At 40.1% G+C, this 27,008-nt stretch overlaps 3 protein-coding genes across 4 annotated transcripts in view; 1 reads left to right on the forward strand and 2 right to left on the reverse strand.

Moving 5' to 3' along the window:
- Positions 1–12: 12 nt before the first annotated feature.
- Positions 13–3,414, reverse strand: LOC140274780 (cilia- and flagella-associated protein 20). Of its 2 annotated transcripts, none has more exons than XM_072370140.1 (6): positions 3,234–3,414; positions 2,191–2,270; positions 1,735–1,846; positions 1,448–1,636; positions 1,216–1,329; positions 13–176 (listed from the first exon to the last, which is right to left on the reverse strand). In XM_072370140.1, exons 1-6 carry the CDS (start codon positions 3,315–3,317, stop codon positions 174–176), a joined length of 582 nt encoding a protein of 193 aa, XP_072226241.1. In that variant the 5' UTR covers positions 3,318–3,414; the 3' UTR covers positions 13–173. The 2 variants fall into 2 exon arrangements, with proteins under 2 accessions (XP_072226241.1, XP_072226240.1); XM_072370139.1 differs by having other exon boundaries at positions 13–179; positions 3,234–3,407.
- A 5,560-nt stretch (positions 3,415–8,974) lies between these two features.
- On the forward strand, positions 8,975–11,440 carry LOC140274704 (G-protein coupled receptor 20). Its single transcript, XM_072370074.1, has 4 exons — positions 8,975–9,160; positions 9,304–9,560; positions 9,644–9,776; positions 10,838–11,440. Exons 1-4 carry the CDS (start codon positions 8,975–8,977, stop codon positions 11,438–11,440), a joined length of 1,179 nt encoding a protein of 392 aa, XP_072226175.1.
- Positions 11,441–14,951: 3,511 nt separating this feature from the next.
- Positions 14,952–27,008, reverse strand: part of LOC140274585 (solute carrier family 45 member 4) — a 62,613-nt gene continuing 50,556 nt past the window's right edge. The window contains exons 5-16 of the mRNA XM_072369914.1: positions 25,212–25,391; positions 24,909–25,099; positions 24,607–24,793; positions 24,055–24,516; positions 22,883–23,154; positions 22,562–22,723; positions 22,192–22,291; positions 22,003–22,083; positions 21,780–21,910; positions 20,499–20,567; positions 20,144–20,298; positions 14,952–19,836 (exon numbers count right to left, since the gene is read on the reverse strand). Coding sequence (XP_072226015.1) covers positions 19,653–19,836; positions 20,144–20,298; positions 20,499–20,567; positions 21,780–21,910; positions 22,003–22,083; positions 22,192–22,291; positions 22,562–22,723; positions 22,883–23,154; positions 24,055–24,516; positions 24,607–24,793; positions 24,909–25,099; positions 25,212–25,391 — 2,174 coding nt within the window. The 3' untranslated portion in view covers positions 14,952–19,652. The remainder of the gene's footprint in view (positions 19,837–20,143; positions 20,299–20,498; positions 20,568–21,779; positions 21,911–22,002; positions 22,084–22,191; positions 22,292–22,561; positions 22,724–22,882; positions 23,155–24,054; positions 24,517–24,606; positions 24,794–24,908; positions 25,100–25,211; positions 25,392–27,008) is intronic.

Consider the following 27,008-nt stretch of genomic DNA (forward strand, 5'->3'; position numbering starts at 1 on the left):
AGCACACAAGAGTCCATAAAAAAATCTTTATTGTGCAGAAAGCAACACAAGACACCAATCAAAACTCATAGTTCCACAATTAGAATATTCTAACGTTTAGTTACAGCGACACAAATTAAATCTTACAGCTAAACTCCACATCACATCTCAGGAATAGTGCAGGTCCAGAGGCTCTACTGCTGCAAGAAACAAACAGAGAAATGATAAACACACTTTAAAATATCCCTGCTGTAATAGGAGAGAAGCCCCATAACCGTCTACAGCTACTTGAACAAGTACACAAACAATTCAGGGCTTCACACTGAGGGCTTTAGGAGCGCAGCGTACCGCACTTTACCGAAACACTTCCATATTTTTTCCATCTAGACAACATTACTGATAAATAAATAAGTGATTTAGCATCAAATAGACGATTTACAAAGGAACAGAAAAGAAAACTTCTCTTTTATTCAAAGGAAAAATGTTTCAGTGAGTGTGTGGTTGAAAAGCAACTGAAAACTGATATTTTCGAAAACTGTAGATGTTGTGAATTAATCACTTAAAATTAATTAATTCCTTCAAAATAAAACAGCGTCTTGGTATTTCTACATTCTAAAGTATCAATTTATTACCAAAGAACTTCTCTATAAGATGGGATAAATACTGATATACTGAGTTGCCTCTCAACAAACAGTGTCGCTTCCAATTAGTGACACGTGTCATGTCCTACAGTCGGATTCACTTGAACTGTGAATTCTCAAACGTTTGCCAAGAATGCAGTGAATGGCAGCTACGCTTGAATTATGTTAGTAGCTGGATTTTTGTCTTTGAAACTCTGCAATTTCATCAGCGCATCTGTCGCATTGTTCAAGCATCACACTTGTTAGTGCTTGGTGTTTACCGTTTGTTGGACACAATAGCAAGACATGGCATGAATGGCGTTTCTATCTTTGCATTGTAGAAACATTATAAAGGGCGCAAGTGTTTCACTATGGAGGTGTTTTCCTTTTTCACACCAAGATCATCAGCTGATTCTCCACCCCCATCGTGAATTTGGGACTGTAGTGTATGACAAAGGCCTGAATGATATTTTGTATAAAAAAATTAACCAACAGTTTAAAGTCTTTGAGTTACTTCAGCGAGTGAAATGGGACTGAAAATAGGCTTCTTCCTGACCAGACACAGGTCTGTGTGTGCTATTTGAGTAAATGTAAGCATGTGGAGGTGCGCACTCACCTTGGCCTTCTGATTCTGGACAGGCAAGTAGAGTTTAAACTCTGCTGGAAGCTCATCTTCAGAGTACAGTCGATCTGAGAAATACACCCTCCTAATGCGACAGTTTGCATGGATCTGAAAGCAAAACAGGTCAGACGTCAGTGAAAGAAAAGCAATTACCGGGATTGTTAAATTGTAGAGCAACAAGCATCTGGAGACAACTGGATTCTCGACTGTCTGTCTGTGTGCTGACCTGTACACGCAGAGTCTCAGTATAATTGGTTCCATAGGCCCTCCTGGTGAAGTCTGACAGGTTGAACTGAATCTGGTTCCAGCCGTCATCCAGCCTCATTGGCATGGTGCAGATGAACGGCTTCACTCGCGTTGTGCTCTGATAGTTACTGGCTCGAAACCTCCTTCGAACATTTTTATCATCCAGCACCTGAGAGATGAGAAAGAAATGTGGAGACACAGACAGAGCATGTGTGACCATGGATCCCAAAATTTACTGTAAAACATGAAGGCAGTCTGAATCTGTACCTGGACTTCAAAGGTGAAATACTTCTTGAGATTTTTTATGATCATGACCAAAAAAGGAAGTTTGATGCCGAGCGTCTTCTTGGGGTCTGCGGGGCATGTTATATAGGTGGTGCTGCAGGGAGGAGGGGAGAGTTGGTAAAAGGAGAGGCTGGATGAGACTCTAACTTATTGATTAAGCTCTAAAGAAAAGAAAAAAAGAAGTAGAAGAAGAAGAAGAAGTACAGGCACAACAAGTAGATATACAAATATCCAAAACATGGCTTAGGCTTACACATAAACATACATTTAAAACAAAGTGTACAACAAACCAAACAAAAGCAGATGGATGGTAAGATAACAGAGCAGTATTACACATACAAACAGATCAATCTCATGATCAACATACAAGATCCCACCTCAGACTTGTGCTTGAACAAAGGAAGCTGAGCTTATGAATCCATTAACACACAAACTCACCTGACATTTGCTCCCTCGATTTCCAACACATTTGAATGTATGTCATTATCCGGGACTCTCTTGATGTGACCGTTTCTTACCTGTGAACAAAGAGTTTTTTTTTTTTTTTTCTGGCTTCACATGAAGAAATTGAACTGTGCCTTGCAAGATCTAAGGATACAGTAAATGGTGCAATGCTGTAATTATGGAGCCCCATGAGTCAAAATTTGTGATAAGTAATGAAGCTGAGGAAAGAACAAGGCGTTTCCTGAAATTCAGGTAATTTAGAAACAGTGTCACCGTGACATAAATTGGCTGACTCAAAGAAGTGTGAGAGTAAAAGGTATGGAAGAATTAATTCAAGTGAGTCACAGTTTTCTGTTGCAGCCGTTGATACATAATTTTTTCACAATTTCAACAAGTGCGGAAATGTAGTGTTTTTGTTTTTTTTTCAAATCTAATAATTTACTCACAAGGTCCTGTCCAGCTCTTATCTTGGTCACTTACAATAATCTAATGTGTTAATAGTAATCATATTAGTTAATTTTTAAATTGATGGTTCAACATAATTTCAGCCCATACAATCCTTACTCTGTCCAGACCTATTAGTTTCATGCCATTGCTTACAACGAGGAGACTTTTTGAGGTGATAACTTAGCTTAAATAGATGTAGCAGCCTTAAGGTGATTTGAGTTTCCCGATTTTATATAAAAAAGTTTCTACATCTCATTACAGATCAGTATAGGTGCTCTGAATCACTACTGTGGTACAGTGTGAATAGTATCCACACACCAGCAGAGGGTCGTCAACTGCAAACATCTATATTGGAGCCTTCGCGTAACTTTTATGAACAAGCTTTTCTATCGCTGAAGCAGATTAGCCCAAAACAGCAGAGTTTGGCTATTTCAAATATTTTAGGTAGCAAGTATAACTTCCGTGAACTGTTTGCACAAAGGTGAAAGTTCTAAAGAAAATCACACATGACGCTTGCTAGCTTTAGCATAACTAGCAGAGTATGCTAATTTGTACAAAGCTCACAGCATAAACCATCTGTTGTTGCCTACCTTCTTGTCCCATATCTGAAGTGGTTTACTGCCAATGCTATATAAAATAGACAAAAATCCGCTTTGGAATGTGTTCTTAAACATCTTTGGCCTCAATACACAGTGCTTGCGCACATACTGTAGTCAACGAGCGACGCGTTTGTTTACAGACTTTGTTTCCGGTCCCCAACGCCATCCTTCTGTTTGATGAGAAATAAGCCGTTCCGCCACAAGAGATTAAATTATGTCCATTTAACAAAAATGTTATTTGTGTTGGTATTGCCATATACAAACACACCCCTCCCAGAAGAGCTGAGAATGAAAGAGCAGCCTTTAGCTTGTCTCTCCCTCTCTGTTTTTTTTTTGACGTTGCTTAGGAACGGAATTTTTCAGGTTCTGTTTCGACCGGTTCTTAAATGTTAACACAGCCCAGTCGTTATGGTAACAGAAAGTCAAACGAGTATAATAAAAACATAATGAGTAGTTAGGAATTAATAAGGTTCACATTTAATTAATTTAAGAAGTAATTCAACTATAGACCTCACAGAACTCTCATAAATCACAAGAAAAGTTTACGTCATTTACTCTGCGCTGCAACACATTCTAATTTACACAAAATACGACTTTTGGTGGGGTTCCCAGGTGGGGAAACTTTTTCCGGTTGTATGTGTCGACGTGCACACGCTGTCTCTTTCGTGTTGGTTGGCTCACTTTTTTTTTGCTTTACTATTCATGAAACAATATCCTCACATCACCCATCCCCACTGAAACCTCCAGTTCTGAGGGTGGAGACTGACTCCTTAATGTGTATTGTTTCAATGTTTACTTAGGGCAATTTTCGGGAAAAAAAAGTTGGAAAAGGGACCCCCATCTGATAGAGGACTAAACTGACCTGACAGGTCTGAAAAGAGAACAAACTGCTATCTGAAATTTTTATTTACCTGTAACTTAAGCTCTTGTGATCAAGTCATGTTGTCACACTTGAGAAACCACTTTCAAAGTCAGAGAAACTGCACAACAAATGCACACAAATTGCTCTTTGTCTGTGCCAGTAAAACTTCTTACTTCCAGTTAGAAACTGTTCAATGCCCCATCAAATCCTAAAGACACTGTCGCTACAATTGTCGCTACAAATAGATTTCCTGTGTACAGCTATATTTCAGTACACCTTTCACACTCTAAATCCCACTAGTGTGCCAAGTAGGACATCCTTCCTCTCTGTCTCCAGTACTTTAAACATCTGCCAAAATCCTCAAATATTTGAACAAGCCGAGAAACACTTAATCAAACATTAGCCAGGCACTAGGCACATGACATCACCGACGGCCCAACATAAATCAAAAGCCCCCTGTTAGTGCCATAAGAGTTGAAGCTGAATTAATTTGTCAGTATTCAGGTCAGGTTTACTGCAGCGGTTTGTTTGGCAGTGTGTCCTGGATTATACACACACATGTGGACATATCTTAAAGCTCTTTGTCTTTTAGAGTTTTATGAAGTGTTGCTTCTTTCCAAATAGTGCATTCAAAGTTAAAATTAATGTAGAAGAAGAAAAACAATTATCTCCATGAATATGAGCGTCTGTCCTTCCTCCTTCTTCTTATTGTTTTTGTGTCACCAGTTGACAAGCTGACAGCATCATCAACTGAAACAATTTATTCCTTTTTGTTTTATGGTATTATTTCATGTCTCTCATTTCTAATTGGATCAGATATTTACACAGACACAAACACAGTGCATAGTTTTCCCCTCGGGACTTTTACAGTGTGAGACCACCCCAGAGACAGCTTCTAATCCCTCTTGAAATAAACAGTCAATCCGTTACAGTCCGTCTCCTTTTCTCACTTGGACAAGATGTTGACACTGACATGCAAAACACACAGCAGAACATCTAAAAAAAATAAAAGAACAAACAAAAAAAACCCGGCATCATTTCACAGAGCACAACAGCAACAGTGCAAAACAATTTAAGTCCAGAAACACAGAAAGAATTCATATCCAGATTTATAGAAATATCAGTTACATCTAAGTTTGACCATAAAACACCTGTGATGCTATTTTCTTTCTCATTCATTCATATGTTTTTATGTATGGGATTCTTTAGGCAAACCACATTTCATTTAGTCATTTACCGGATGCTTTTATTCAAATAAACAAGTGAGGATCAACAATCAGGCTTCAGTGCAATAAGAAACCTTGGTTTGTGTTTTAGAGATAAATCTGTTTAAATGTATTTAAATGACAGAGTACAAGTCTAGCATGAGTAGGACTTCAAAGTAAGTGCAGAAGTGTTAGTAAGATTACACTAATAGACAAACAAATATGGAGGCTCATGGAACGTATCTTCTAACAAGGCCAATGTAATAATTTACAATTTCATGACAAGACAATATAAATCCGCCCTAAATTGAAATGGTTCTTAGCTCATCTGCTCTTTGTCACCTAATCAGCTCTCATTTGAGAGCTTTCAACTTTTTGAACACTTTCCTGCTTTAACTAAATAAAGTCTGCTTTTAACTTGACCGTGTGTCACTCTCTCCTTCCTTCTCTCCAAACTTACATTCTTGATATTCAGAGGGGGTTGAGAGAGAAAAGGAGCTTGGAACAAAGCAGGATGAAGACACTGAGATGGAAAGATAAGCTGCTAAGCAGACCAGAAGGTGCAGAGATGATTCGTGCAGACAAGGAGAAAATACGGTGAAGAAGATGATACCGCATGGAAGACGTGAGAGGAGGTCACTGTTGGAGAAATCCCCCGCCCAGAAGTTTATGCCTTCACTCTCTTCTCACTGTCTCTTACCATCAAACTATAGAAAGGACCGAACTCAAGGAAGAGGAGATAAAAGTGGGAGAGTTAATGCATCTTCGATACTTTTGACGAGATCATAAAGGCTGTGTCTGCAGTACAAGGACTTTTAACACTGTTGCTGTCTTCACCAGGTACGTCTTCACTTCAGTGGTCATTGTTTGGTCTTATCTTCTTTGTTTTGTTCTCGTTTTTGTGGTGTTTAGTTAATTTTATCAAACGAACACAGGAGACTGCAGAAACCCCTCCTTACTTTATGTGTCTCACTGTTTCAAATTGCTGAATTCCATCTTCACAAGTTTCTGTAAATAGTATTTACGTTACTAAATTACTTACTTATGCTCTATGCATACTTTCCTTTTCTATAGTCTGAAATGGTAAATGGACTGTACTTATACAGTGCTTTTCTAGCCTAGTTGACCACTCAAAGCTCCCCCATTTACACACATACTCATACTGCACATCTTGGTCTATACAACTTTTGCTTTTATACAGTTTTACAGGCTACACAGTGCTTTTTCTCTATCATGCAGTCACACACACATCGGTAGGCAACAGTATCTTGCTCAAGGATACTTCAACATGTGGTCAAGAGAGCCGGCGGTCGAACCACTGACCCTCTTATTGATTATTGATCGGGCATAGTGTAAAAACAGAAGCTTTCATTCATATAAGATTAAACTAAGAACACTTTACTTAATCGTCACGTGTACTAATAAATGATTAGTTCAAACTGAAATTGTATATAACCTAATCTTCCCCTGTCACAGTAAGTGTAAATCTAGGAAATAAGAAGAAGAAGAGATCCATAAATGACAGCTGCTTGCAGGCTTTTCTCTGCCTTTTAATCCAGGCTCTGTTCCATGTTTTATCCAACTGTCTTATGATGATGAAGAGTGGAAAGACCTTCCTCTACAGCACATGTTAACAGATAACTTATTCATCTCTAGCATTTATGTGGAAAAGACAAGTTCGGCCAAAAGTAGTACCAATGATAAGATGTAATTCTGGCAGAATTCACCATGTTTTTATTCATTTAAGTTTCCTAGAGAGTAGCAACTTTCTCATTCCTGCTTTGGAACTTAAAAAAGTTTCGTTTAAAATTCAAGCTTGTTGAAATTTTATGAAATACATACTTTCATATATATTTTCCCTCACTTAAATGTTGATGGGAATCCTTGGAATGACCAAATAAAAGTACAAATTTAACAGTATATGAATTCATGCTACTTTTTTTCTGAAATGAATATTGAGACTATCTTCATCTGCAACTCTCAAAATATGATTAATAGAGTACACAGTTTTTAAATGAAAGAAACTGCCTTTTTCAGAGTAAAATCACTTATTTTCAGAGTAAAATTACAGCCTGTCCTTATACCCAGAGGCCATTTAAAAGTGCTTTTTTATCTGGTCTATTTTTGGGTCGGCACATTATTCTAATGCAAAGTATCCTGAGAGAAATCCAAGTCTGCATGTTGGGGTTGTAAAGCTTCCTCTTCTTCAAACAGGATGTGTCACATTCGACAAATTTAAGCAGAAGACAGACGTATATTTTGTGTTCAAGTCAACACAAGCCAGCGGTGTGTTAGACAGCAGCACCGACATGGCTCATGTTAATGCGTTACTCTCTGTTTAAAGTAACACACCAGGCCATGTACTTCACTTTGTTGAAAGTGTCACATCCTTTCAGGGAGTATATGAAGATGGATTCAGGCATCTCTACAGTATGAGGAGACATTGTTTATATGATGAGGATTTCTACAGTCTGTCTGGATTAACTTCTGCTGATGTTGACCACTTCATCTGCAGAGGTTACTGCTGTGTCTTCTAGTTTTTAGTGCTCATGTTTGTCTGCACACTAAGACAACTGGAGAACACTCTTCCACTGTAAACAGAAAAGGTTTGAGTCTGTTTATTGCGGAGAAAAAGGTTTAAGCATCTGGTGAGAGTTCATGTAATGAGTTTGAATTCCTACCCGGAGTGCATACAACAGACGCCTTAATGTTACGGGGAATTTTAGAACAAAAATAGTAAAGGCGCAGCTGAATAGGTGAGGATTTAGTCAGAATTTGAGATTGCAGGGCAGTGTGGTGGTTGGCACTGTCGTCTCACAACAAGTAGGTTCCTGTTTCGTATCCAGAGTTTCTGAAATGGATGGATGTATGATAATAATTGGCATTTTAGTCAGAATCTAATGTGGTCAGTGAAAGCAACTCTTAGTCTTAATTTTCAAGGTTAAAAAATCTCAACCCTACAAAATCCATTCCCTCCTGTAGAATCAGCTACCACTTTTGGTTCAGGAGGCAGAGTCTCTGCTTTAAGACTGGACAAAAGCTGTCCTTTTTGACAAGGCCTGGCTCATCTAATTCAGATCCTTAAATCAGTGGTCCTGCCATGCACCTGCTCATGTGACATTCTTGTTACTAAGCTTGGCTCCTTTTATGTCTTCTCTTGCTTGTCCCTTAACTTAAGTGTTTGTGAAATTGCATATTGTCATGACCTCTGTGACCTCTGCTCTGAATTATCTGTAATTATTCTGCTAATATTTTTCGTTTTTCTTTTTGGCAGACCACTTTTTATTATCTTCTATAGCTTGAAGAATACAACAGGAAATGCTGATGTCAGAGCATCGTCTGCCTCTGCCGATGAGGCTTTAAAATCAAATATTGGCTTAGCGAATATGGGCAAAACTATCACTCAGACTTCGTTACCAATTTTGCATTGAAATGTAACATAAAATGAATATGACTTGTTTTATATGTATGTTGAAGTAGCCTGAATGAATGAGTACATGTATTTTAAATCTGCATCTGTAAGAGAGACTTAGGGAAGTAAGGGAAGGCATAATATTTTAACATTATTCATCCTGAAACTAATGGCGTTTCTACTTTTCCCAACCCTTCCTCTCCCCTGTCGCTCAGAGGCCAATCCGTCATTCGTTTTTTTTTTTGTACAATCAATGGAGCACCTTCTCACCAACATCAGCTCCACCTCCACTGCTGTGCCCCACCTGCCACTTTTCAGTTCATACCGGACCAACTGCAGCACCTGGAATCAGCAGTGGGGGGCACCACACCTGCACAGGTTAGCCCATCTGGATATGCAGCTGTACCAAGACTTCTACGCTGTCTGGGTCTCTCTGATGGTAAGATAGAATATCATAGCACAGTTGAAGTTGAAGTTAAACAACACACAGGTTTAATTGATAAACCTGTGTGGGACAAACAGAAAGGAGCCACAACTGTCAAATACTTGTGAGTTTGACTCGTGAATTTCTCTCCACTGCAGGTGTGTAACAGTCTGATGTTGGTGGTTGGTGTGGTCCTCAACAGTCTGGCTCTTTATGTTTTCTGCGGGGCCTCCACTCACTCTTCAGCCTCTGTGGTTTACACCATAAACTTGGCTGTAGCTGACCTGCTGGTGGCGCTGTCGCTGCCTGCCCGCATCGCCCTGTACCACAGCGGAGGCAGCTGCGTGGCGTGCTCCTACGTCCACACCTTCAGCTACTTTGTCAACATGTACTGTAGCATCCTGTTTCTGACCAGGTGGGGAAATCTCATTCAACACTGTTATATATTAACTCCATCGCCATGTAACGTTATAAACACTTTCCCTCTCTTCCTCTCAGCATCTGTGTGGATCGGTACCTCGCTGTCGTTCAGGCAACCAGCACTCTGCATCGATGGAGGACTAAAGGAGCAGCCAGGTGTGTCAGTGCCATTGTGTGGTTCGTTGCTGTTGTGGTCACCTACTCTTTTCAGGTGAAGATCCACACTTCATACTCAACACAATCAGCATAGATTGTATGTCATAACATCATAATATCATATCAATAATTTAAACTGAGGAAAAAGCATTTTAAAAAGTGATTAATATCAAGAGGCTGCTGCACTATAACTGAAGATGTAAGTGTCATCATGTCAATAAAAGGTGAAAGTTGCACTAGAGAGCTAACGTGAGCTTTTTGCTGTTTTGGGGGCCACTGCAGTTTCAGTGAGGGTGGTGGTGGCATTATCAGTTAGAGCCACCAGATGTCACTGCACCCTACACAGCGGCCCTTTAAAGTGTCATCTCTGTAATATAGAATGCTCTTCTTTTGGCAGAGTTGGAGAGTGTATTTAAGATTAGTCCTTTTTGTTATTTAAACCAGTAGGCTAAGCCTAAATTTCATCCAGACATATTGATCTCTCTGAAAATCTACATTATATCTCTGTAGTTCAACCCAGTATCAGTATGTGACAGACCAGGTGATCAGCGTGAGTGTCGTATTTTTCTTCTTCCAGGCTTGAAAAGCACATATAGTTAAACTTCATCAGGAACGGGATGGTTTTTTTTAATCATTTGAGGGGAATAAAGAGACCCATTTTTATTGAATTAAACTGAATGATACTTTATCGATCCCAAAATGGGAAATGATTTTTGTTGAATAAAAAAAAATCTATGTAAAATAACAACCTAATCAATGTTACAATGACAGTCTCTAAAATAACTATTGTAACGCAGGTCAGGATCTTTTCATAAACCTAATCAAGCAGTTTTGTTAAACAAACAGTCTGTAAACACAGAAAGCAATGGAAGGCAACCAAGAAGTTTTGGTACCTAATATGAATCAAACAGCAACTATAAAGCAACTAAAAACAAAAATAGTAGTTCCCAAACCAAACTTAAACTCAGTTTCATATGGAAGAACTAGTGAGCAGAGAGCAGAAATATCAGGTGATGCAGCTGGGAATGGCTGGTGCTGAACTGGGAGCAAAATAGCTGAACCACAAACCGAGCCAGATGTATTATCATGACTGAATCTCTCTCCTCTTTTCTCCAGACCACAGCATTGAATTTCAGCTCTTCCTGTGTGATCCTCCCTGCCCACTTCTACCTCACCGTTTTGGAATTCCTTCTCCCCTTGCTCGCCGTGGTGGGCTTCACTCTCCGCCTCACCTGTTTCCTCTCCTCCGGCCACGGCCTGTTGCCCCACCAAAGCAGAGCAAGGAGGACTCGGGCCATCAGGCTTTTGGCCACCGTCCTGGTGGTCTTCACTGTTTGCTTCACACCTTTCCACCTCCGTCAGGTGCTGGTTTACTTCAAAGCAGGAGGCGATGAGCGGGGACAGGGGGCGGGGCATGTGCTTGCCTATCACATTACTGTGAGCTTGAGCAGCCTGAACAGCTGCCTTGATCCTGTGGTGTACTGCTTTGTGACAGACAGCTTCAAGAGGATGTGGAAGATGAGGAGGAGAGAAGGGAGGGAGGAGGATGAGGAGGTGGGGATTACAAGTGGTGGAGAAGGGGAGAGGAATTCAATGAAGAAATGTTCAGGTACGGCGCTGGCGATAGTTCAGAGTGTGGCTACATTCACCCTCACCAGCACGCCCCTCTCTGCAGCCAACACACACCTGTCTGTTTCAACAGGTCACCCCCTCTGCTGAACAGAAAGGGAACCTTCCAGAATAAGAGAAAGACTTGTCAAGAGTAATGGACTGATTGGAAAAGACATAATGGATCTTAGAATTAGAATCACTGCACATTTCAATTCATCTGCCCCATTTCATCATTCTACATCCTCATCTTCACCACAGAAGGATGATTTTGCTGTGAAAAAGTTAAACTTCCATGTGGATTCTAATCAAACTATGCACAAAGTGGATTTTCTTTTTTGTCTCAGCTCGGACTTCTTCGCTCCCTTCAGAGAACACCAAGGTCAGCATAGCAGGGAGTGACAAAAATTGCTCCTCAGCAAGTTGAACAACTAAAAACAGCATATGGTATTGATGATTTTGGTTCTTTGGGTATCTACAGAGATCAAAACTGTGCATTTCACACCAGTCTGAAAAGTCTTACCATTCTCTAATATGAAGTATTCCTGCGCCATATCAACATTTTACAAATGTTTTAATATGGTGCCATAGAGGGAAAAAAATGAAATATTTTATGACCAGCACATATTTTTATTTAGTTGGATTTTTATCTGGCTATGTGTCATAATCCATGAGCTTTTTGTGTTTTGGTACAGTTCCTGGTTAAGTTCTGATACTCTGTTTTAGTTTTCCGTTCAAAGTGTTAGATGTTGTTGTATTCTTGTTCTTTGTCACTGTTTGTGTCAGTTGCTTCTTCTTTGTTCGGTTTTTGTTCCTTCCTTGCTACAACCATGAATCCTGACGCTATGTTTGAAATGATCACCAATGTGTTTCAGGAGAAATCTGATGTTGACATCAACAAATGTAGTAGGAAACTTAAAAGTTTTGTCCAAAGGGAACTATAGTTGTTGCTAATATTTGTGCATTCACGTAGAACTGGGACTAGAACTTTAAGAATTAGTGTTTTTATCCAATTAATCCATCCAACCATTTTCTCTACCTGCATAAACCAATTCAGGGTCACATTTCTGAGCTTTTCACTGCCATCGAGAGGCAAGAGGCGGGCTACACCCTGGACAGATCACCGGTCCATCACAGGGCCAACACATCAACAAATGAGACAAACCTCCAATCACAGTCACACACAATCCTGTGGTCAATTTAGAATCACCAGTTAACCTACAGCTGTTTAATGATTTGTCAAATGCAAAGCTCTCTGTGACTTTAATACTTTTGTTTCTGTTGTAGCTGATGGACACTGATGCCTTCTCTTATCTCACTCCTTGTGAATATAGGTTATGAAATTCACAGATGTCGACCTTTGACGTTACTGAATTCAGTGCAACATAAAATGCAGACTGAACACATGAGTATTTTTATATATAAACATGTACATTACAGATGATTTTCCTCCCAATAAACCTTAAAATTGTAACATTTCAAAATAAAATTCTTTAAGTAAAATAATCGTTGAGCTGTACCAATGTCAATTCATGTCAGATGGTGAGACAATTTGAGTCATCAGATAGTGTAATTTCCTTTTTATTACTCTGGAGAGTCAAGAGCAGGTTATTACAGTTCACTTGACATAATGTCCTCGGGCTGTAAGTTTATCCCTCAGAACATCACACACATACTTACCATCAGCTGGACCTACTGTCACATGATGAGTCTGGGTCAAACATACATGAGTTTCAGCTTCCCTCTCTGTATGGAAAGAGCTGAGGTGAGTGTTGATTCTGCAAGAGCAGAGTTTTCTCATTTTCATCTTCTCTCTCAGCGGTTTTACCGAAGAGCATCACGGGAAACCAGCCGTCTGCTTTCAAGATGCTGAGTTAAGATGTTTCCCCCAACAAAAAGACAAAACAGACTGCCGGTTTCCTCACCAGCAGTGTCACTATTTGTTAAAGCTGTGTTATAATAACCTACAATTCTAATTTTCAAGGAGGTATGAAGCTCACAGCAGTCTGTTATTATTCTGCCTGTTCTACCCTGGACAAATTTGATTGTTAAATGACATGTTTATGTAACACACAACAGCTAGAAACTCCAGAACAGTGGCAGATTCAACAGATTCTGCAAGGGGTTGTGCAGTGGGGTTCGACACGGCAATAATGGGGTTTCTTTTATAAAGACATACAATCCAACCACAGGTAATGAACTGTGTCGGCATTACTGTTATTGCTCTACAGTGGTTTGAAGATACATGAAGAAGAGGGTTTTTTCTGTTCCTCAGGGCTTCATCTGTCCTGTTCTCATTATATATTTTGCCTTTGGAGTCCATTTTGAACATCCCCTCTATAATTCTGCAGACGATATCAAGATATAAATAAATCTTAACAGAAATAAGACTGAGATAATTTATTTTGGATGACCAGACCCTGTGGATCACCCTGATGTTACGATGAGGTCGACAGCCCCAGAAACTCTTAGACGTTGAAAGATGTCTCTACTCCAGAGGAGATCTCCAGAGTAGCTTACTTATTCATGTAAGAACTGCTCAGGCCATAGAAACTTTTAAAGCCCATTTATTCTCTTTGGATTTGATTCAAGCAGAACTCAACACCTTTTTATTCTCATTTAATTTACATTTTTATGGATTTTTTTCCCCTGATTTTCCATCCATTGTGTTTTACTGGGCTTTCATGGACGACTTCCTTTAATGCTCTGGGTTTGTATGTTCTTGCTGTACTTTGGACTTTGGTGCAACTTTTGTTTTAAAAGCGCTTTATATATCAAATTTTACATTTAAGTATTCCTCTATCGGATCCTAAATAACTCCCTCTGTGGTTTGTCCTTCCTGATGTTTCTCCTGAAAAAGCCTTCAGTTAGTTGGGTTTTTTGTGGAAAATCTGGAAACAATAAGATTTATGACAGTTGTGATGGACTTTAGTCAAAATGCTGATGGATCTGATGAAAATCTATGCAGGACTTCACACTGTAGGCACATGCATTCAATCACTTTACAATGGTACAGTTTCATAATCATAAGAAAATGTCTAAAAAGAGTTTAAATCCACCAAGCATGAATTATATCCAGAGTACAGGGCACTTATGTTGATTTTGGAACAATATTCATCACCATTTTTTTTTTTTAGCTTAAAGAATCTTAAAGAAATTAGGTCAAGCAAAATGACAATAATTCAGCATTTCTAAATAGCGTTTCAGAGGAAATAAACCAGCTCAAAAATTAGGTGAACATTTTAGATCTGATTCACTCTCTTCACAGGGGGCTGCGACATGGATAAAATATGCTTTTATTCTTCAATATCAAGATTCAGCTTTCGCTAGAAAAAAAAAAAAAAAAAAAAAAAAAAAATCAAGAATTAACAAGTCAAAAATTGACAAGAGCAAGCCAAGCTACGGTTTCTCTGACAACATACATTTTATCTTTAAACTAGAAATATAGAAAATAATCTGTATTTTTATGGTTCTGTATGTAACACTTTTATCATTAATCTATATTGACTTTCATTCTAGTTTTAATTTGATGTAGGGCAAAGATATTTGATGTGTGTGGAGGCCATTTTTTCATATTGTTCCTTCACAAATTTCACCATATTTCTGAGGGTTGAACAAAGAATGAAAGACGTCATTGTACGTTTACTTCTGAACAGATTTTTAAAGGTGCATCCCATACAGTGTTGATCCAGAGTCCTACTTAGGAAGGCTCAAGCATATTTAGATAACATAGAGATATATACAGACTTTATATAGAAAACAAAACTACTGACAAAAATAATCATCTTTTTTATAGCAGCAAAAAAGAAGAAACTAAAAGAGAAATATGTATATTTACATCTTTTTTTTCAAAATAACAAGGCATATATACACACACACACATATATATATATATGCACATATATATATATATATATATATGTATGTATATATAGTACACTGCATATATTTGCTTTCCCATTCTTTAAATATTCTTCTTGATTTAATCTCTATTAAAATCAAAGTATATAGGCATCTCTGTCCTCCACCTTTAACACACGAAGAACTACAAACAGAGCCACACACACAGAGTTTAGACAGATTGAACTAACTGCACAGCAGCCATGCCGCTGCCACTGACAGCTGCTGGCTGGAAATACAAAAACAGCATCGCTGCACCTCCATGTTCCACAGTCAGTGATCAGGACAGTGGAGCCAACATGGCTGCTGCTGCTGAAAAAGTGCAAAGACCAAATTCTTGTGAGTGGCTCAGCCTAAAATTTAAAGAACAAGTACAAAAAAAAAAAAAAGAGAGACATTTTCTACAACGGAACAGAGACAAAAAGACTCGTAAATAACTTTCGGTATTGCAGCCGATGTTTCCAGAGTTAAGTGTAAACCAGGTGATTGCAAAGAACAGAGAACAAGAACCAAAAAATTAACACTTTATAACATACTTGTCTTTTGCTTAACATGTGAACAGCGATGAGACAATTTCTTTCACATTCACTCACTCACACACTCATTCATTCACTCACTCACTCACACACTCACTCACACATAGAGTCCAGTTCACTCCCCGGTAACATCTCCCGCAACAGCAATAGAACATCTTTACTTTAATCTTTTGGAAACTAAGTGAAAAGTGTCCTTTTACGGACACAGAAGCTCAAAAAATAAATATCCACAGTTATTTCTTTCTTCCTTTTCTGACAAAATTATAATTTTTTTTTTCTTCTTCTTCTTCTTCTTATTACTTGTCATGTGCAAGTTGTGTGCAATGTAAGGACGCCCATCCTGGCTCGTCAAACATCAAAACAAGAGTGATTTCAGCTGAAATCATCTCACATTCACCAACTTTTTAAAAAACATTAAGTCACAAGGTGGAATCAAAGATTAAGAACTCAATCTCCCAGCAGGCCGAGCTAGCAGCCCTGCTGTCTGAACATTCAGGTAAGAAGGCTTGGGACATTAAGGAAAAAAAATACCCTCACAAATCAGAGACTTTTCTCACTGTGTTGGAACAGAAACACTCACATTGCACTTCAAGTATTTGCAGCCTGGAGGTTCTCGTCTGCACACATCTTTAAACGCTTTTCAACAGCATCCATCCACACGTTTGTGTTGAGTTGAAAAGCAACATGACAAATGCAGCCTGATTCTTGTGCAAAAATGTTTAAAACTCACATGCTTGTTTGGAGCGTACTGACCCAGAGCAAGCACAATGCTTCAGCTTAAAGAGTACATGTCACATGTTTAAAGTCAAACAAAAACACGAAGACGTCCAGTCGTGCGTTAGAAAATACATCCCTGACCTGTTGGGACAACAAAGAAAGGAGCTGGAGTCATACTTTGGTGTTCCACACATGCATATTGCTGTTGGTGCATGCAAACCTCCCAAACCCAAAGTTTCATCTATTTTTTTTATTTTCATGTTAGTCCTTTAACTGAAGCTTTGTGTCCATTTAAAAAAAAAAATAGATGTCATTCAAAACTCTGGCATCTAAACTTCCTCGTCTTCTGTCATCGTCCATTTCCATGCTTTTCTCTGTCCCAGCACCACATTCAGAGCAGGATCAACCGAGGAAGCAAAATACTCTCTCTGCTCTGGTCTTCAACTTACTGAATGTACCTGAAAACGTAGAGGGAATCTAATTTGTAAAGTATACTAGGAAAAAAAACTGTTTAAACTCTCCATTAAACTCCAGCCAAGTGTTGAAAACCCCAAGATTATAATAGGTGAGGGAAATAATGAAAATAAGCTTCTCAACAAAATGATTCACACACTCAAATACAATATTCTTTTAACCGTTAATTATCCAACAGAAATGTTCACTTCTCCTTCTTTCAACTTGCATGTTTCAGTTGATGGAGCTAAATACAAAACTGACCCAAATCTGAAGCCTTTCACCATGAAAAACGCACCGGAAACGGTTTTCAGAAAAACCACAAACGACCCTGCTGCACCAGCAACAATCTCACCGCATCATTTCAAATCCCCCTCTGCGGCTGATCAGCTGTTATTGTAACAATTGATTAGCCAGAAAATAAACAGCACAGCACACATATATAAATCTTTCGTTTTGCCTCTCAAGTTTGTTTTTACATGTCCAGCAACGTCTTCTGAGGAAACATTCAATAAGATTCAGAATACTTGATTTTATCACTGAGCGCTAAATGTCAATGAGTACTAATAAGAGATTAGTTTTATACAATCTGTGGGTATCTCCCCACTGTGTTGGGATGCTGATAATGTTGGCGTTAAGCTAAACTCAGCAGTTTCACTTCCTCATCCCCCATCACCCCTGCTGCTGTCTACCGTCAGCAGATGCAGCCAGAATTGTTAATTTAGCGCTTTTAAGATCTCACAACTGTTTGCTTCACTTCACCAAATAACAAGCTGTCTGGTTTAATAGGGCCTCTATAATCTATCTCAATTCGGATAGAACTACCAAGAACTAGAAGCTGTAAAAATGGAGTGACCCCATAAAGGCCCAAATCTAGCAGGGAAGAGGAAATAATTCAGCCCAGGTACTGTGTAAATGGTACCCCATAGTCAGGCAAAGCATGCTGACTAAAGTCCAAGAGCTGGACCAAACCAGGTCCATTTCTGACCTCAATCCAGGTCACCACATATTGCTCAAACTTGGTCAAAATGCAACTAAATTTTCCAATATTTAGCCCAAACTGGCTCAAGCTCAAATACTTAAAACTTTGCTGAAATCAGATAAATGCAATTCAGTTTTTTTGTACAGAGAGGTATACCCCTTTTTATCTCTCAGTTAAGAGCAAGAGAATTTCACAAAATGTGGAAGCAATTTTCTTAAAGTGAAATATTTTTCAGCTCTCCTTCAGGATTCCAACAACCTTTTATCCATCCATAAAATGCGTTACACACAGAAGTAGTCAGCACCTACTAATTATATTTGACCTATTAAAGTGGAACGACACAAAACAGGACCATCATCATCTGCTTCACCTTCAGCAACAAGTCTAAAAACTGTTGTTATAAACAATTAGATCTCAACACAGTAAAAACTTGCTTTTCTCACACAGGGACACAGAGACTGTCAGGAAGCTCCATCCTACTGGAGTCCTATAAGGAAAAATTAATACCCAAATTTCAAAAGTCATGCTTTTCTGTCTGAAACATGTGACATTCTTTGCAACAATGGCTCAGCTGGTGTGCGGTTAATGACAAACATTGTGCTCACAGCATTTTCTTAGAGGAAAAAAAAAAAAAAGACATTTGGTTTACCTCTTCTCTGCTCGTCTAACATGCAGCATGTAGGTTAGTTGTGATTAGTCAAAACAAACAGAAAGATCCTTGTGAGTTATCAGTAAAACAATATTTGGGATAGTAATGCCCTGTATACTGCACACATTGCACCGAGCTCTTTCTTTTGTGGAATTTCACCAGATAAACATAGATTTCTTTTCATGTTTTTGACCACCAATATACAGGTTTCTTTATGCTCATGCTCAATATTTCTGAGTAGGTCATGTAATATATCATCATATTTGTCATGCAATAAGGATTCAGTAAAGATTTGAACACTCCTGCCACGTGAAAGTAAAATTTTGGGCACTCCAAATCAGAGAGTTTCAAAAATGCCATGTCCAGCGTTTTCAGAGTCTTAAAGCTACTGTTGCAGAGTCCCACAAAGCCGAGTGTGTTGCCACGGGTATTTTGGTGTGCAAGGTGCCTCCGCTTGAGACACAAAGTCAGCAGACAAACACATCCACATCAAATCAGCTTCAGTATCACAAAGCCAAGACTGGATCGAACCGACTCCAGGGTGAGGAAGAACGATTTTCAACATTTTTTATTTTTTTTAAATGATTGCAGCTTCAAGGACTAATGTTCATCAGCAGTGTTTATTACTCAGGTGTTCATTCGATTGTGTTGACCCAGCTGAGGAGGTGTGTGCGTGTAAGGGTTTGTATCGAAGTCCCCTGAAGTTTCCCATCTAAGCGGCTGCTCAGTAGCACCTCCTAAAGGCCCTGAGAGACAGAAACGTCCTCTTCTTAAAAACAAGACAAATCAATTACTCACTCCTGGACGACCCTGTTGGATCAATAAAATGTCCGTGTGTGCCGAGTGGAGGGAATTTCGCTGATGACTACAACAGCACTGGGACCAGCAGGATTTTTATATGATAAGTTGTGACTCTGGTCCCACAGCAGATTGAGTGGTTTACATCAGAAAAACCTTGTCAAAGCCAGAAGGGACACCCAGAGTGGACCCAAATAACTCTAGATGGAGGCACGTCTTTAAGTCTTGTCCAACAGCAGTAACTTTAAAAGCCAGTAGAGTTGTTTCTGCAGCCAGTCAGACAGCCGATCACAGAGCAGACTCATTTTCAGAGTGACAGGTGGCGGTGGCGGTGGTGGTGGCCTTGCCTTCCTTGGTGAGCTTCAGAAAGCTGGGTTTCTCTATCACCACGGTAACTGCACCTTCGCTGCTGTTTGGATTTTCCAGTGTTGTCAAAGCCCGTTTCACTGAGGCTTTGGCTGAGTCCCCCTCCCTGTCAAGCACAATGAAAATCTGTTAGAACTGTACTTTGAAATTAAAGGGATAGTGACATTAACTGTCTCGCTATGAGCCAAAGTTTCCACATCTAGACAGGCTGTGGCTCTTCAAAGTGTGGCTTAGGAAATAGGACTACTTTCTGGGTTAACCTACTCCTTCGATGATAGAGAAGAGCCCTTTTCATAGAGATCGGGCCCTGAATACTGTCTTTATTCCTTACAATAGCCAATGGAGCACAATGAAGGTCCAAGAGTCAGGCTTTGAATAAGCTAGGAGAAAAGACAGAATGTGTGGTATGTCACCCGTTGTTTGAAGCCGGGTAAATGACCAGGAAGCAGGCGGTGAAGAAACCAAGGAGCGAGCCCCCAGAGGCCACCATGGGAATGACACGAACACTGCCGACAGCTTTCACTACAGAGCCCAGAGCTGAGGCCACCAATATCTGACTGATGTACACCTGCAAAATCACAACAAAATTTTCTCAAAATGGTATTTGCATCTCAGACTGAATTAAGTGTTGAACACTTGGCATTGGGAAGTTCCCCCTAGAATTCCTGCAATTGGGTAGACACAGTTTTAAAGATTATGTTTTGTGTTTAGGCTGTAATGCCTTGAAGATAATGTTTAAAGTATAATGAGTGAAAGGGAAATGCTCACCTGACAGGATAAAATGGCACAGTCGATGCCAAAACCTCTGCGCGAGTTGCCAGGACTGTGCTGGATGTACTGCAGGAGCCAGAGAAAGTCACAGTTATCAGTATTAAATTACAGCTTCGGAAGCTGCCAACTAAGCTGGGAAAATTAATCTTTAGATAACGATAATGAATAAAGATATAAAACAACTTTAAAGTCTGGTATTATTTCATAGTTTGTTTACTGTCAGCCAACTCCCTCTCCAGCTTCTCTTCAATGTGATTGTTTCTTTCAGAAGAAGTAAAGTAAGTCTTAAATACAGCTTTTCATTTCCAATCTATGACATACTGCAGTTCGGTCAGTTCTCAACACACAGGGTGCCTCTTTGTCATCGCTTTCTGACACGTATGGGAACTGCTCCACAACCACATAATGCCAGTTAACCTTCTGTGGCAGTAAACGACAGACTGGCTGCACTAAAAGTAAATGGCAACAGGAAAATGTCAATCTTTAAAGCTGCGTACTCAACAACTAATACAGGTCATATAAGGAGGTCTGAGGGGAGTAGGGGGATATAGACACAAGACTCACAGGCAGATGACTCATGTGCGAGTCCAACAATGCTCCTTTTCATTTCCTTTTTTCCTGTTATTTTATTTTTACTTCCTTTGCACTACTGCTGAACTTACGCATTAAAAGCACTTTTTTAAGGTTAGGAAAAAAGCATTGAAGTAAGAAGTTAAAATAGTCCACATATATTTTAATGTGGATAGCTCCCAACGTACCCCCATGCACTGAAAACTGATGCAGTGGAATATTTGAAATATTTAGAGGTGTGTCATAGATAACAACAACCACATGAAAAAGCAGTAATGATCAAAAGCAGTTAATTAATTGCCACCATTAACATTCTAGATCAGCAATACAGAACAGATTATATTGTTGAATTTATTGAATTAAAGCAGAAAAAGGTAGATAAACAGGAATGCACCAGGAGTTTATCCTCTCTTGTTTTTTTCCCTGGCCTTTAAATGTTTGTGTTGACAACACTCTTTATCAGAAAACTGAACTGAGACTTAAATTTAGCTTTTATTTGAAAAAATACAGATATATCCATCTAAGAAAACAACAATAAATAAGAATGTGCCTTTCTGTGCTCGTTTTGGAACACATCACTGAGTGTATCCAGCAGTGAGGCTGTAAAGCTCAGAAGAACTTCATCTCTTAGGAACCAATGTAACGTACATTAATGTACTCCAGGGAGTTTTCAAACATTCAGAATTGAGGGAAAAAACGTTTCCATACCGCTTTCATTTCGTGATATTGCCCCAGCAGAGCATAAGGGCAGTAGGAGATACTCATTGAGATGATGCCCATGCTGCTGATCATCACCATGGCAACATACACATTAGGAAAGATTGCCATGATAGCAGTTCCTATGGAGAGGGGGAGAGAAGAAAAAAGAAAATAAACCCTCTTGAAGCCTAATAAGCTCTACTTATTTATGTTCTTCAACTGTGGTTCTTACCTATAGAGAATCCAAGTGTTCCCAGGATGTAGATTATCTTAATGCTCAGGTCAAAGTTGTCAAGATACTTCTGAAGAATAGCTGGGAAAGGAGGAGTTTTGGCTTTTAACTCCACAATTCAATGTCAGGACACCATTCTTTCAAGAACAATTCAAATCTAGAAATTTAAATGTATGTGTGTGCAGTTACCAGAGCATGTAGCAGCAGTCATGGCATATATAACCAGTCCCCAGCATCCCATCTGAACTCCTCTGTGATAATTTTCCAATGATGTTGAGTTAACAGCAGCCTGTGAAAGAGAAAATCAGTCTTAGTTCTTAACTGAGCTGTGACATCTGCAGACAGCCTTGCATCATGATATAGAAACATAGTATCATGAAAATAGAGACAGAAAGCAGTGATGGCATAAATGTCTTTTGTTAGAAGATATAAAACGTTGCAGATCACATGTTTTCCTTTGCCCTGCAGACATGCTGATTAAATACATCAACTTGAAGGCAGTGAAGGTCCATCACTAGTTGTCTGTCCGTGTGTTTACTGAAGGAACTGATTCTCATACTGTCGGATCTCCTTCGTAGATGACTTGTCCCATGAAGTCAGTGAAGAAGACGGCCTCTGCGATGATGGAGAACCAGGTGAGCAGGTGGCAGGCACACAGCCGCAGCAGCTCCGGAGGCATCTTCAGCATGGAGAGCCACAGCAGCCGCACGGTGGTCTCAACCTGAACAGAAACGAGGAAAATTAAGAAAACAACACTGATGTAAGCAAAAAAGAAATACGACACCAGGAGCAGATGCAGCTGCTAAGATTAGGGTTATAAAAAAAAAAACAGTATAACATAAACTGTTGCTGTCCGTTTTATCGGTAAATTCATCCTCACCTCGCCCTCCTCACTCTCTGTATCCCCGCTGGAGGAGTTTGTGTTTCCGCTACGGTTTCTGTTCCTCTGTCTGCTCCTCCTCCGGTGCCGGGCCTCCACTTCATACAGGTCGTTCATGCTGCGAGAGGGCTTGATGAGCAAAGCGGCGTTGGCTCGGCGGTAGCGGTAACGGTGGTTCCCCACCCGCCCGTAGTAGGAGAAAGTGCAGGATGGCTGACGGTAGAAGATGTGACGGTGGTGTGGCTGCCGCATGGGCGCTCCGGTACTGGCAGCTGGATGAGGAGATATTTGTTTAAGACATTTTACAGGTTTACCTCATAAACCTTATTCATTTTTTCCTCACCTGGAATATTTACAAACTGCTCTAAATCAAATACAGATTATTAAGAAGTCAGTAACAACAGAGTACAATCACTAAGGAATAGTGTGCTTCTCATTTGTAATTTTAGAAAAATAAGAAAAAGTCGTTTCATAAATCTTTTGTCCATGCTTTGGTCTGTGATGTAGGTCCAGCGGAAAAAGCTAGATACAATCAAGAAGAATGTGGGTTAATTGCCACCTACTATAGTAGAGTCAGACATACTTAGGTCAATGAACTGCTTCCCCTCCAGTGCTTGTATTCCGATACAGGAGAATAGTCTGATAAAATGACCCTGTAGACCGACTGGACTGTTTTGTTAAGAATTATTAAGAGAGCCTGCAACTATATGGTCAGTACTGTCCTCATCATACAGAACTATACCCACAGTCCAGTAATGTAGGCAGGACTGACATTCACACTGACAGAGCTTCACAGCATGTTTCTGGATGACTGTGACTTTAAGCTCCACGGTAAAGTGTAGCTGGTTACCCACTGCTGAGCTGCAGCAGAGTCATGATTCTTCATGATGTGTGGCACACAGGTTTGTTGTCTTTCTGTCCCGAGCAGGGTGGGTAATCACAAAGCAGAAAGCAGTAAGTACAGTCAACATGATCACAAATTTTGAGCTGTTCATGGCAATCCACAAAGGGGTTGGTACTGATTCACAGGGACCCAGATAATTCCATTTTCTTGAATGAATTTTCCTTATATAACCCTGTTTTTGCTTTATAAGTGTTATTAGCAATTTATTCACACCATTTTTATTCAAGCTACCAATGTCCAGGGTATATAATGATAATAAGATACTGACCTTTAACCATCCCAGCACGGTGTGCCTGTCCTTTAGAACTCAGCCTGTTCATGCTGCCTCTATCAGGATTATTCACACTGGCTAACAGCCGCCCATTCAGAGTCCGCTGCTCATTAAGCTGGTTGTTCAGCAGTGCCTCTTGCCCATCGTCATTTTCCATCTCTTGTAGGAAAGCTGAGAGGCGGGAAATCTTGGGGGCGGGAGCGTGTGTTTGATGGTTGGAGTGGTGGGGGCGGAGCAAGTCTTCACTTCCTGTGCTGCTGCTGCGCCTGAGGTTGGAGAGTCGCGGGCGGGAGCTGCTGTGATTGGGGTGGAAGAAGGAAGCAGTCCTAGGGGGCGAGCCGTGATAGGGTGAGAGGCGATCAGCAAAGATGGACGGCTCTAGGTGGCACAGGAACAACGCGTCGTGGTCCAGGTGGTCGAGAGTTGCGTCTGCCATGGCGAGAACACTGTCACTTTTACCTGGAGAGAGAATAACAAGAGAGAGGGGATGAGTTTGTTTCTGAGTATTTAAAACATCTAGGTAAAGAAGCAGGGAGTCATTGAACTTACTCCTCACAAGCTCCACCTCCAGGAAGTCCATATCCATGTCTCCACGCTCCGACTGGTCGTCGCCATAGGGATCATAGAGGTCATAGGTCTCGATCGTATCGTTCTCTCCAATCATTTCCAGCTTGGGGGCAAGAAGTCCAGCCCTGCCATTGGCTGATGGCTGCAGTTGGGCGGGATCTGGACTCTCCTAGTAAGAGGATGGAAATTAAATGAGCGTTTTCTGACATTCCTGAAACCTTTTTTTTTTTTTTTTTTTTTTGTCCCTCTTAATTGAAATAAAATCCAGTTTGACAGTTCAGTACCTGGTCGAGCCTGTCGTGTTGTGGTGAGTACTGCTGCTCCTCGATGCTGAAGAGATGGAGCGCCACAGAGGCGGTGAAGAGGATGGCAGCAAAGAAGAATAAGATCTGCTCCTGGGACTTGAAGATTGCTCCGAGGAACGTGTGTGTCCAGTCCAAACCTCCAAGAGCATAGCCAACTGCACCGCCAAGACCTGCATACATTCAGTGGCGTTTGCATGAAAAGGCGACTGCATCTACAGCAAATGTCTGCCTGTAGATTAATCGTTAAAATCTTAATAAAGTTTTTGCATCAGTCAGCCAAACCTGCAGAGGCAGCGTGGATATTAAGCGCCATGTCTTGTTCTTCTGTATCTGCGACGTCCAGCAAATATGCTCTGATCGGTCCTTCTGTGGCATCTGCGCAGAAGTCCAACACCACAACGCCCAACACAGTGAGAACAATACCTATCGGTTGTCTCCCTTGCTCGTCACCTAGTGAAAGACCTGTCAGAGAAAAAGAGGGTTGGATATAATTAGTAGTGTGTTTTCAGTTAGTGTATCACACCCAATCCAACAGTGGAGACTCCAAACACACATCTCAATGAAAAAGAGATGACTTGATAAAACAATAGATCATTTAAAATGCTAAATTTGTTTGTTAGAGTAGCAAATTATATTTTAATAGACACAGAAATTCACAACAAAAACAAAGAAATTAAAAGAGGTAATCTCCATATCTCCTTCATTCACACATCATCCAACATTTGGCTTGTTTATATAGATTTACTTGCTGCACAATTCATCAATAACTGATCAGGTACTTTCAACAGTTGCACATACTGACACACGAACAGCACATTTCCCATACTGCTTTGCATGTTGCGAGTGACCTTGTGTGTCTCATTACTTTTGTCTTCCCCTAGAACCGCTCTACGTTTGTGGCCTGAGTGAGAAAGTGTATGAATAGAGTGAAGTGTGTATTTTAAGAGTGCGTGTGTGTGACCGAGATATCAGAGGCATTGTGACACAGCATGACTTTACAAACTGAAATCCATTAACGTCTGGGAAATAAAAGCGTTCATAGAAAGAACAGCAGTGTGTGTGTGCACATGTGTGTATGTGTGTGTCGGACAATGGAGCCACAGTACTCACTAGCCAGGCACCCAGACAGGAAGTGAACTGTGATTGGTGGAGAGGAGGAGGCAAACAGGAAGCATTTCCCTGTGAACTGCCTGCTCTGGTGTTCCCATGTCAACACACACACACACACACGGCTATACACACACACTATACAGGCTATACAGGTTACAACGGCTTTCCCATGTCACCATGTGTTGGTCACACACATTCACATATACATTTACAACCATGGAAACACATGTTCTCTCTTTTATTTGTTAATTTCTCTCACAGTCACAGGTCAGGGGTTTTTCCCATGTCAACCCCCCTGGCAAGGTGCTCACACCTCCCGGGTGCCCTAACTCACCCTGAGTGCCAACTTCTGAGCAGAAGAATGGAGGCAGAATAGAATAGGAGCGAGTACAACTAAATAGAAACTGCTGACAGAAAACAACTCACACAGCAGCTCTTGTTCTTGTTATTAATAACTCCTCTGTCATTTCATCAAGCCGAAAGATCCGGCCCACTATTGTTGTAAATTTGTCCCACATTTGGTCTATGTTCGAATATGGAACATGCTCACATCTGGTATATCATGAGGGCAACAGAGAGACCTGACAGAGATGCAACTATAACAAATTTCAAGCCAAGTATCTGTAACTGCATAAGCCCATAACATCAATCCGGCTAAAAATCTATTTTTATTTAATTTCTTGTTGCATCCTTCTCTCTTGATGTGGTGACTGTAACACTATTTTACATGCTGCAGTAAATTTTTAAAAAAAGTTTTTTAATCCAACATGTTTTTTACCTCCAAAAATGAAGTTAACCGAGTAAAAACAATGATTCAAGAGACTTTATCAATCTGTCAGTTTTGTCAACATCCTCATTTCAGTCCATGTTGATACAAAAACAGAAGGATGGTTGAATGCTTTCTGCAACCAGCAACACTGCGGAATGAGAAAAGCTCCAGAACAGACTGTTCTCAAATTACATTATATG

This window comes from Leuresthes tenuis, unplaced genomic scaffold, assembly GCF_036924035.1.
Source record: "Leuresthes tenuis unplaced genomic scaffold, fLeuTen1.0.hap1 SCAF_18, whole genome shotgun sequence".
In the NCBI taxonomy this organism is placed as follows: domain Eukaryota; kingdom Metazoa; phylum Chordata; class Actinopteri; order Atheriniformes; family Atherinopsidae; genus Leuresthes; species Leuresthes tenuis.

Excerpts from the sequence above, each read along its gene's own strand:
- LOC140274780 (XM_072370139.1), bottom strand. The coding sequence starts at position 3,317 with ATGTTTAAGAACACATTCCAAAGCGGATTTTTGTCTATTTTATATAGC. Across the intron at positions 2,271-3,233 it reads TTCAGATATGGGACAAGAAG|GTAAGAAACGGTCACATCAA; the intron begins GTAGGCAACAAC and ends CTTTGTTCACAG. Across the intron at positions 1,637-1,734 it reads ATTTCACCTTTGAAGTCCAG|GTGCTGGATGATAAAAATGT; the intron begins GTACAGATTCAG and ends CTCATCTCTCAG.
- LOC140274704 (XM_072370074.1), top strand. The coding sequence starts at position 8,975 with ATGGAGCACCTTCTCACCAACATCAGCTCCACCTCCACTGCTGTGCCC. Across the intron at positions 9,161-9,303 it reads CTGTCTGGGTCTCTCTGATG|GTGTGTAACAGTCTGATGTT; the intron begins GTAAGATAGAAT and ends TCTCCACTGCAG. Across the intron at positions 9,777-10,837 it reads TGGTCACCTACTCTTTTCAG|ACCACAGCATTGAATTTCAG; the intron begins GTGAAGATCCAC and ends TCTTTTCTCCAG.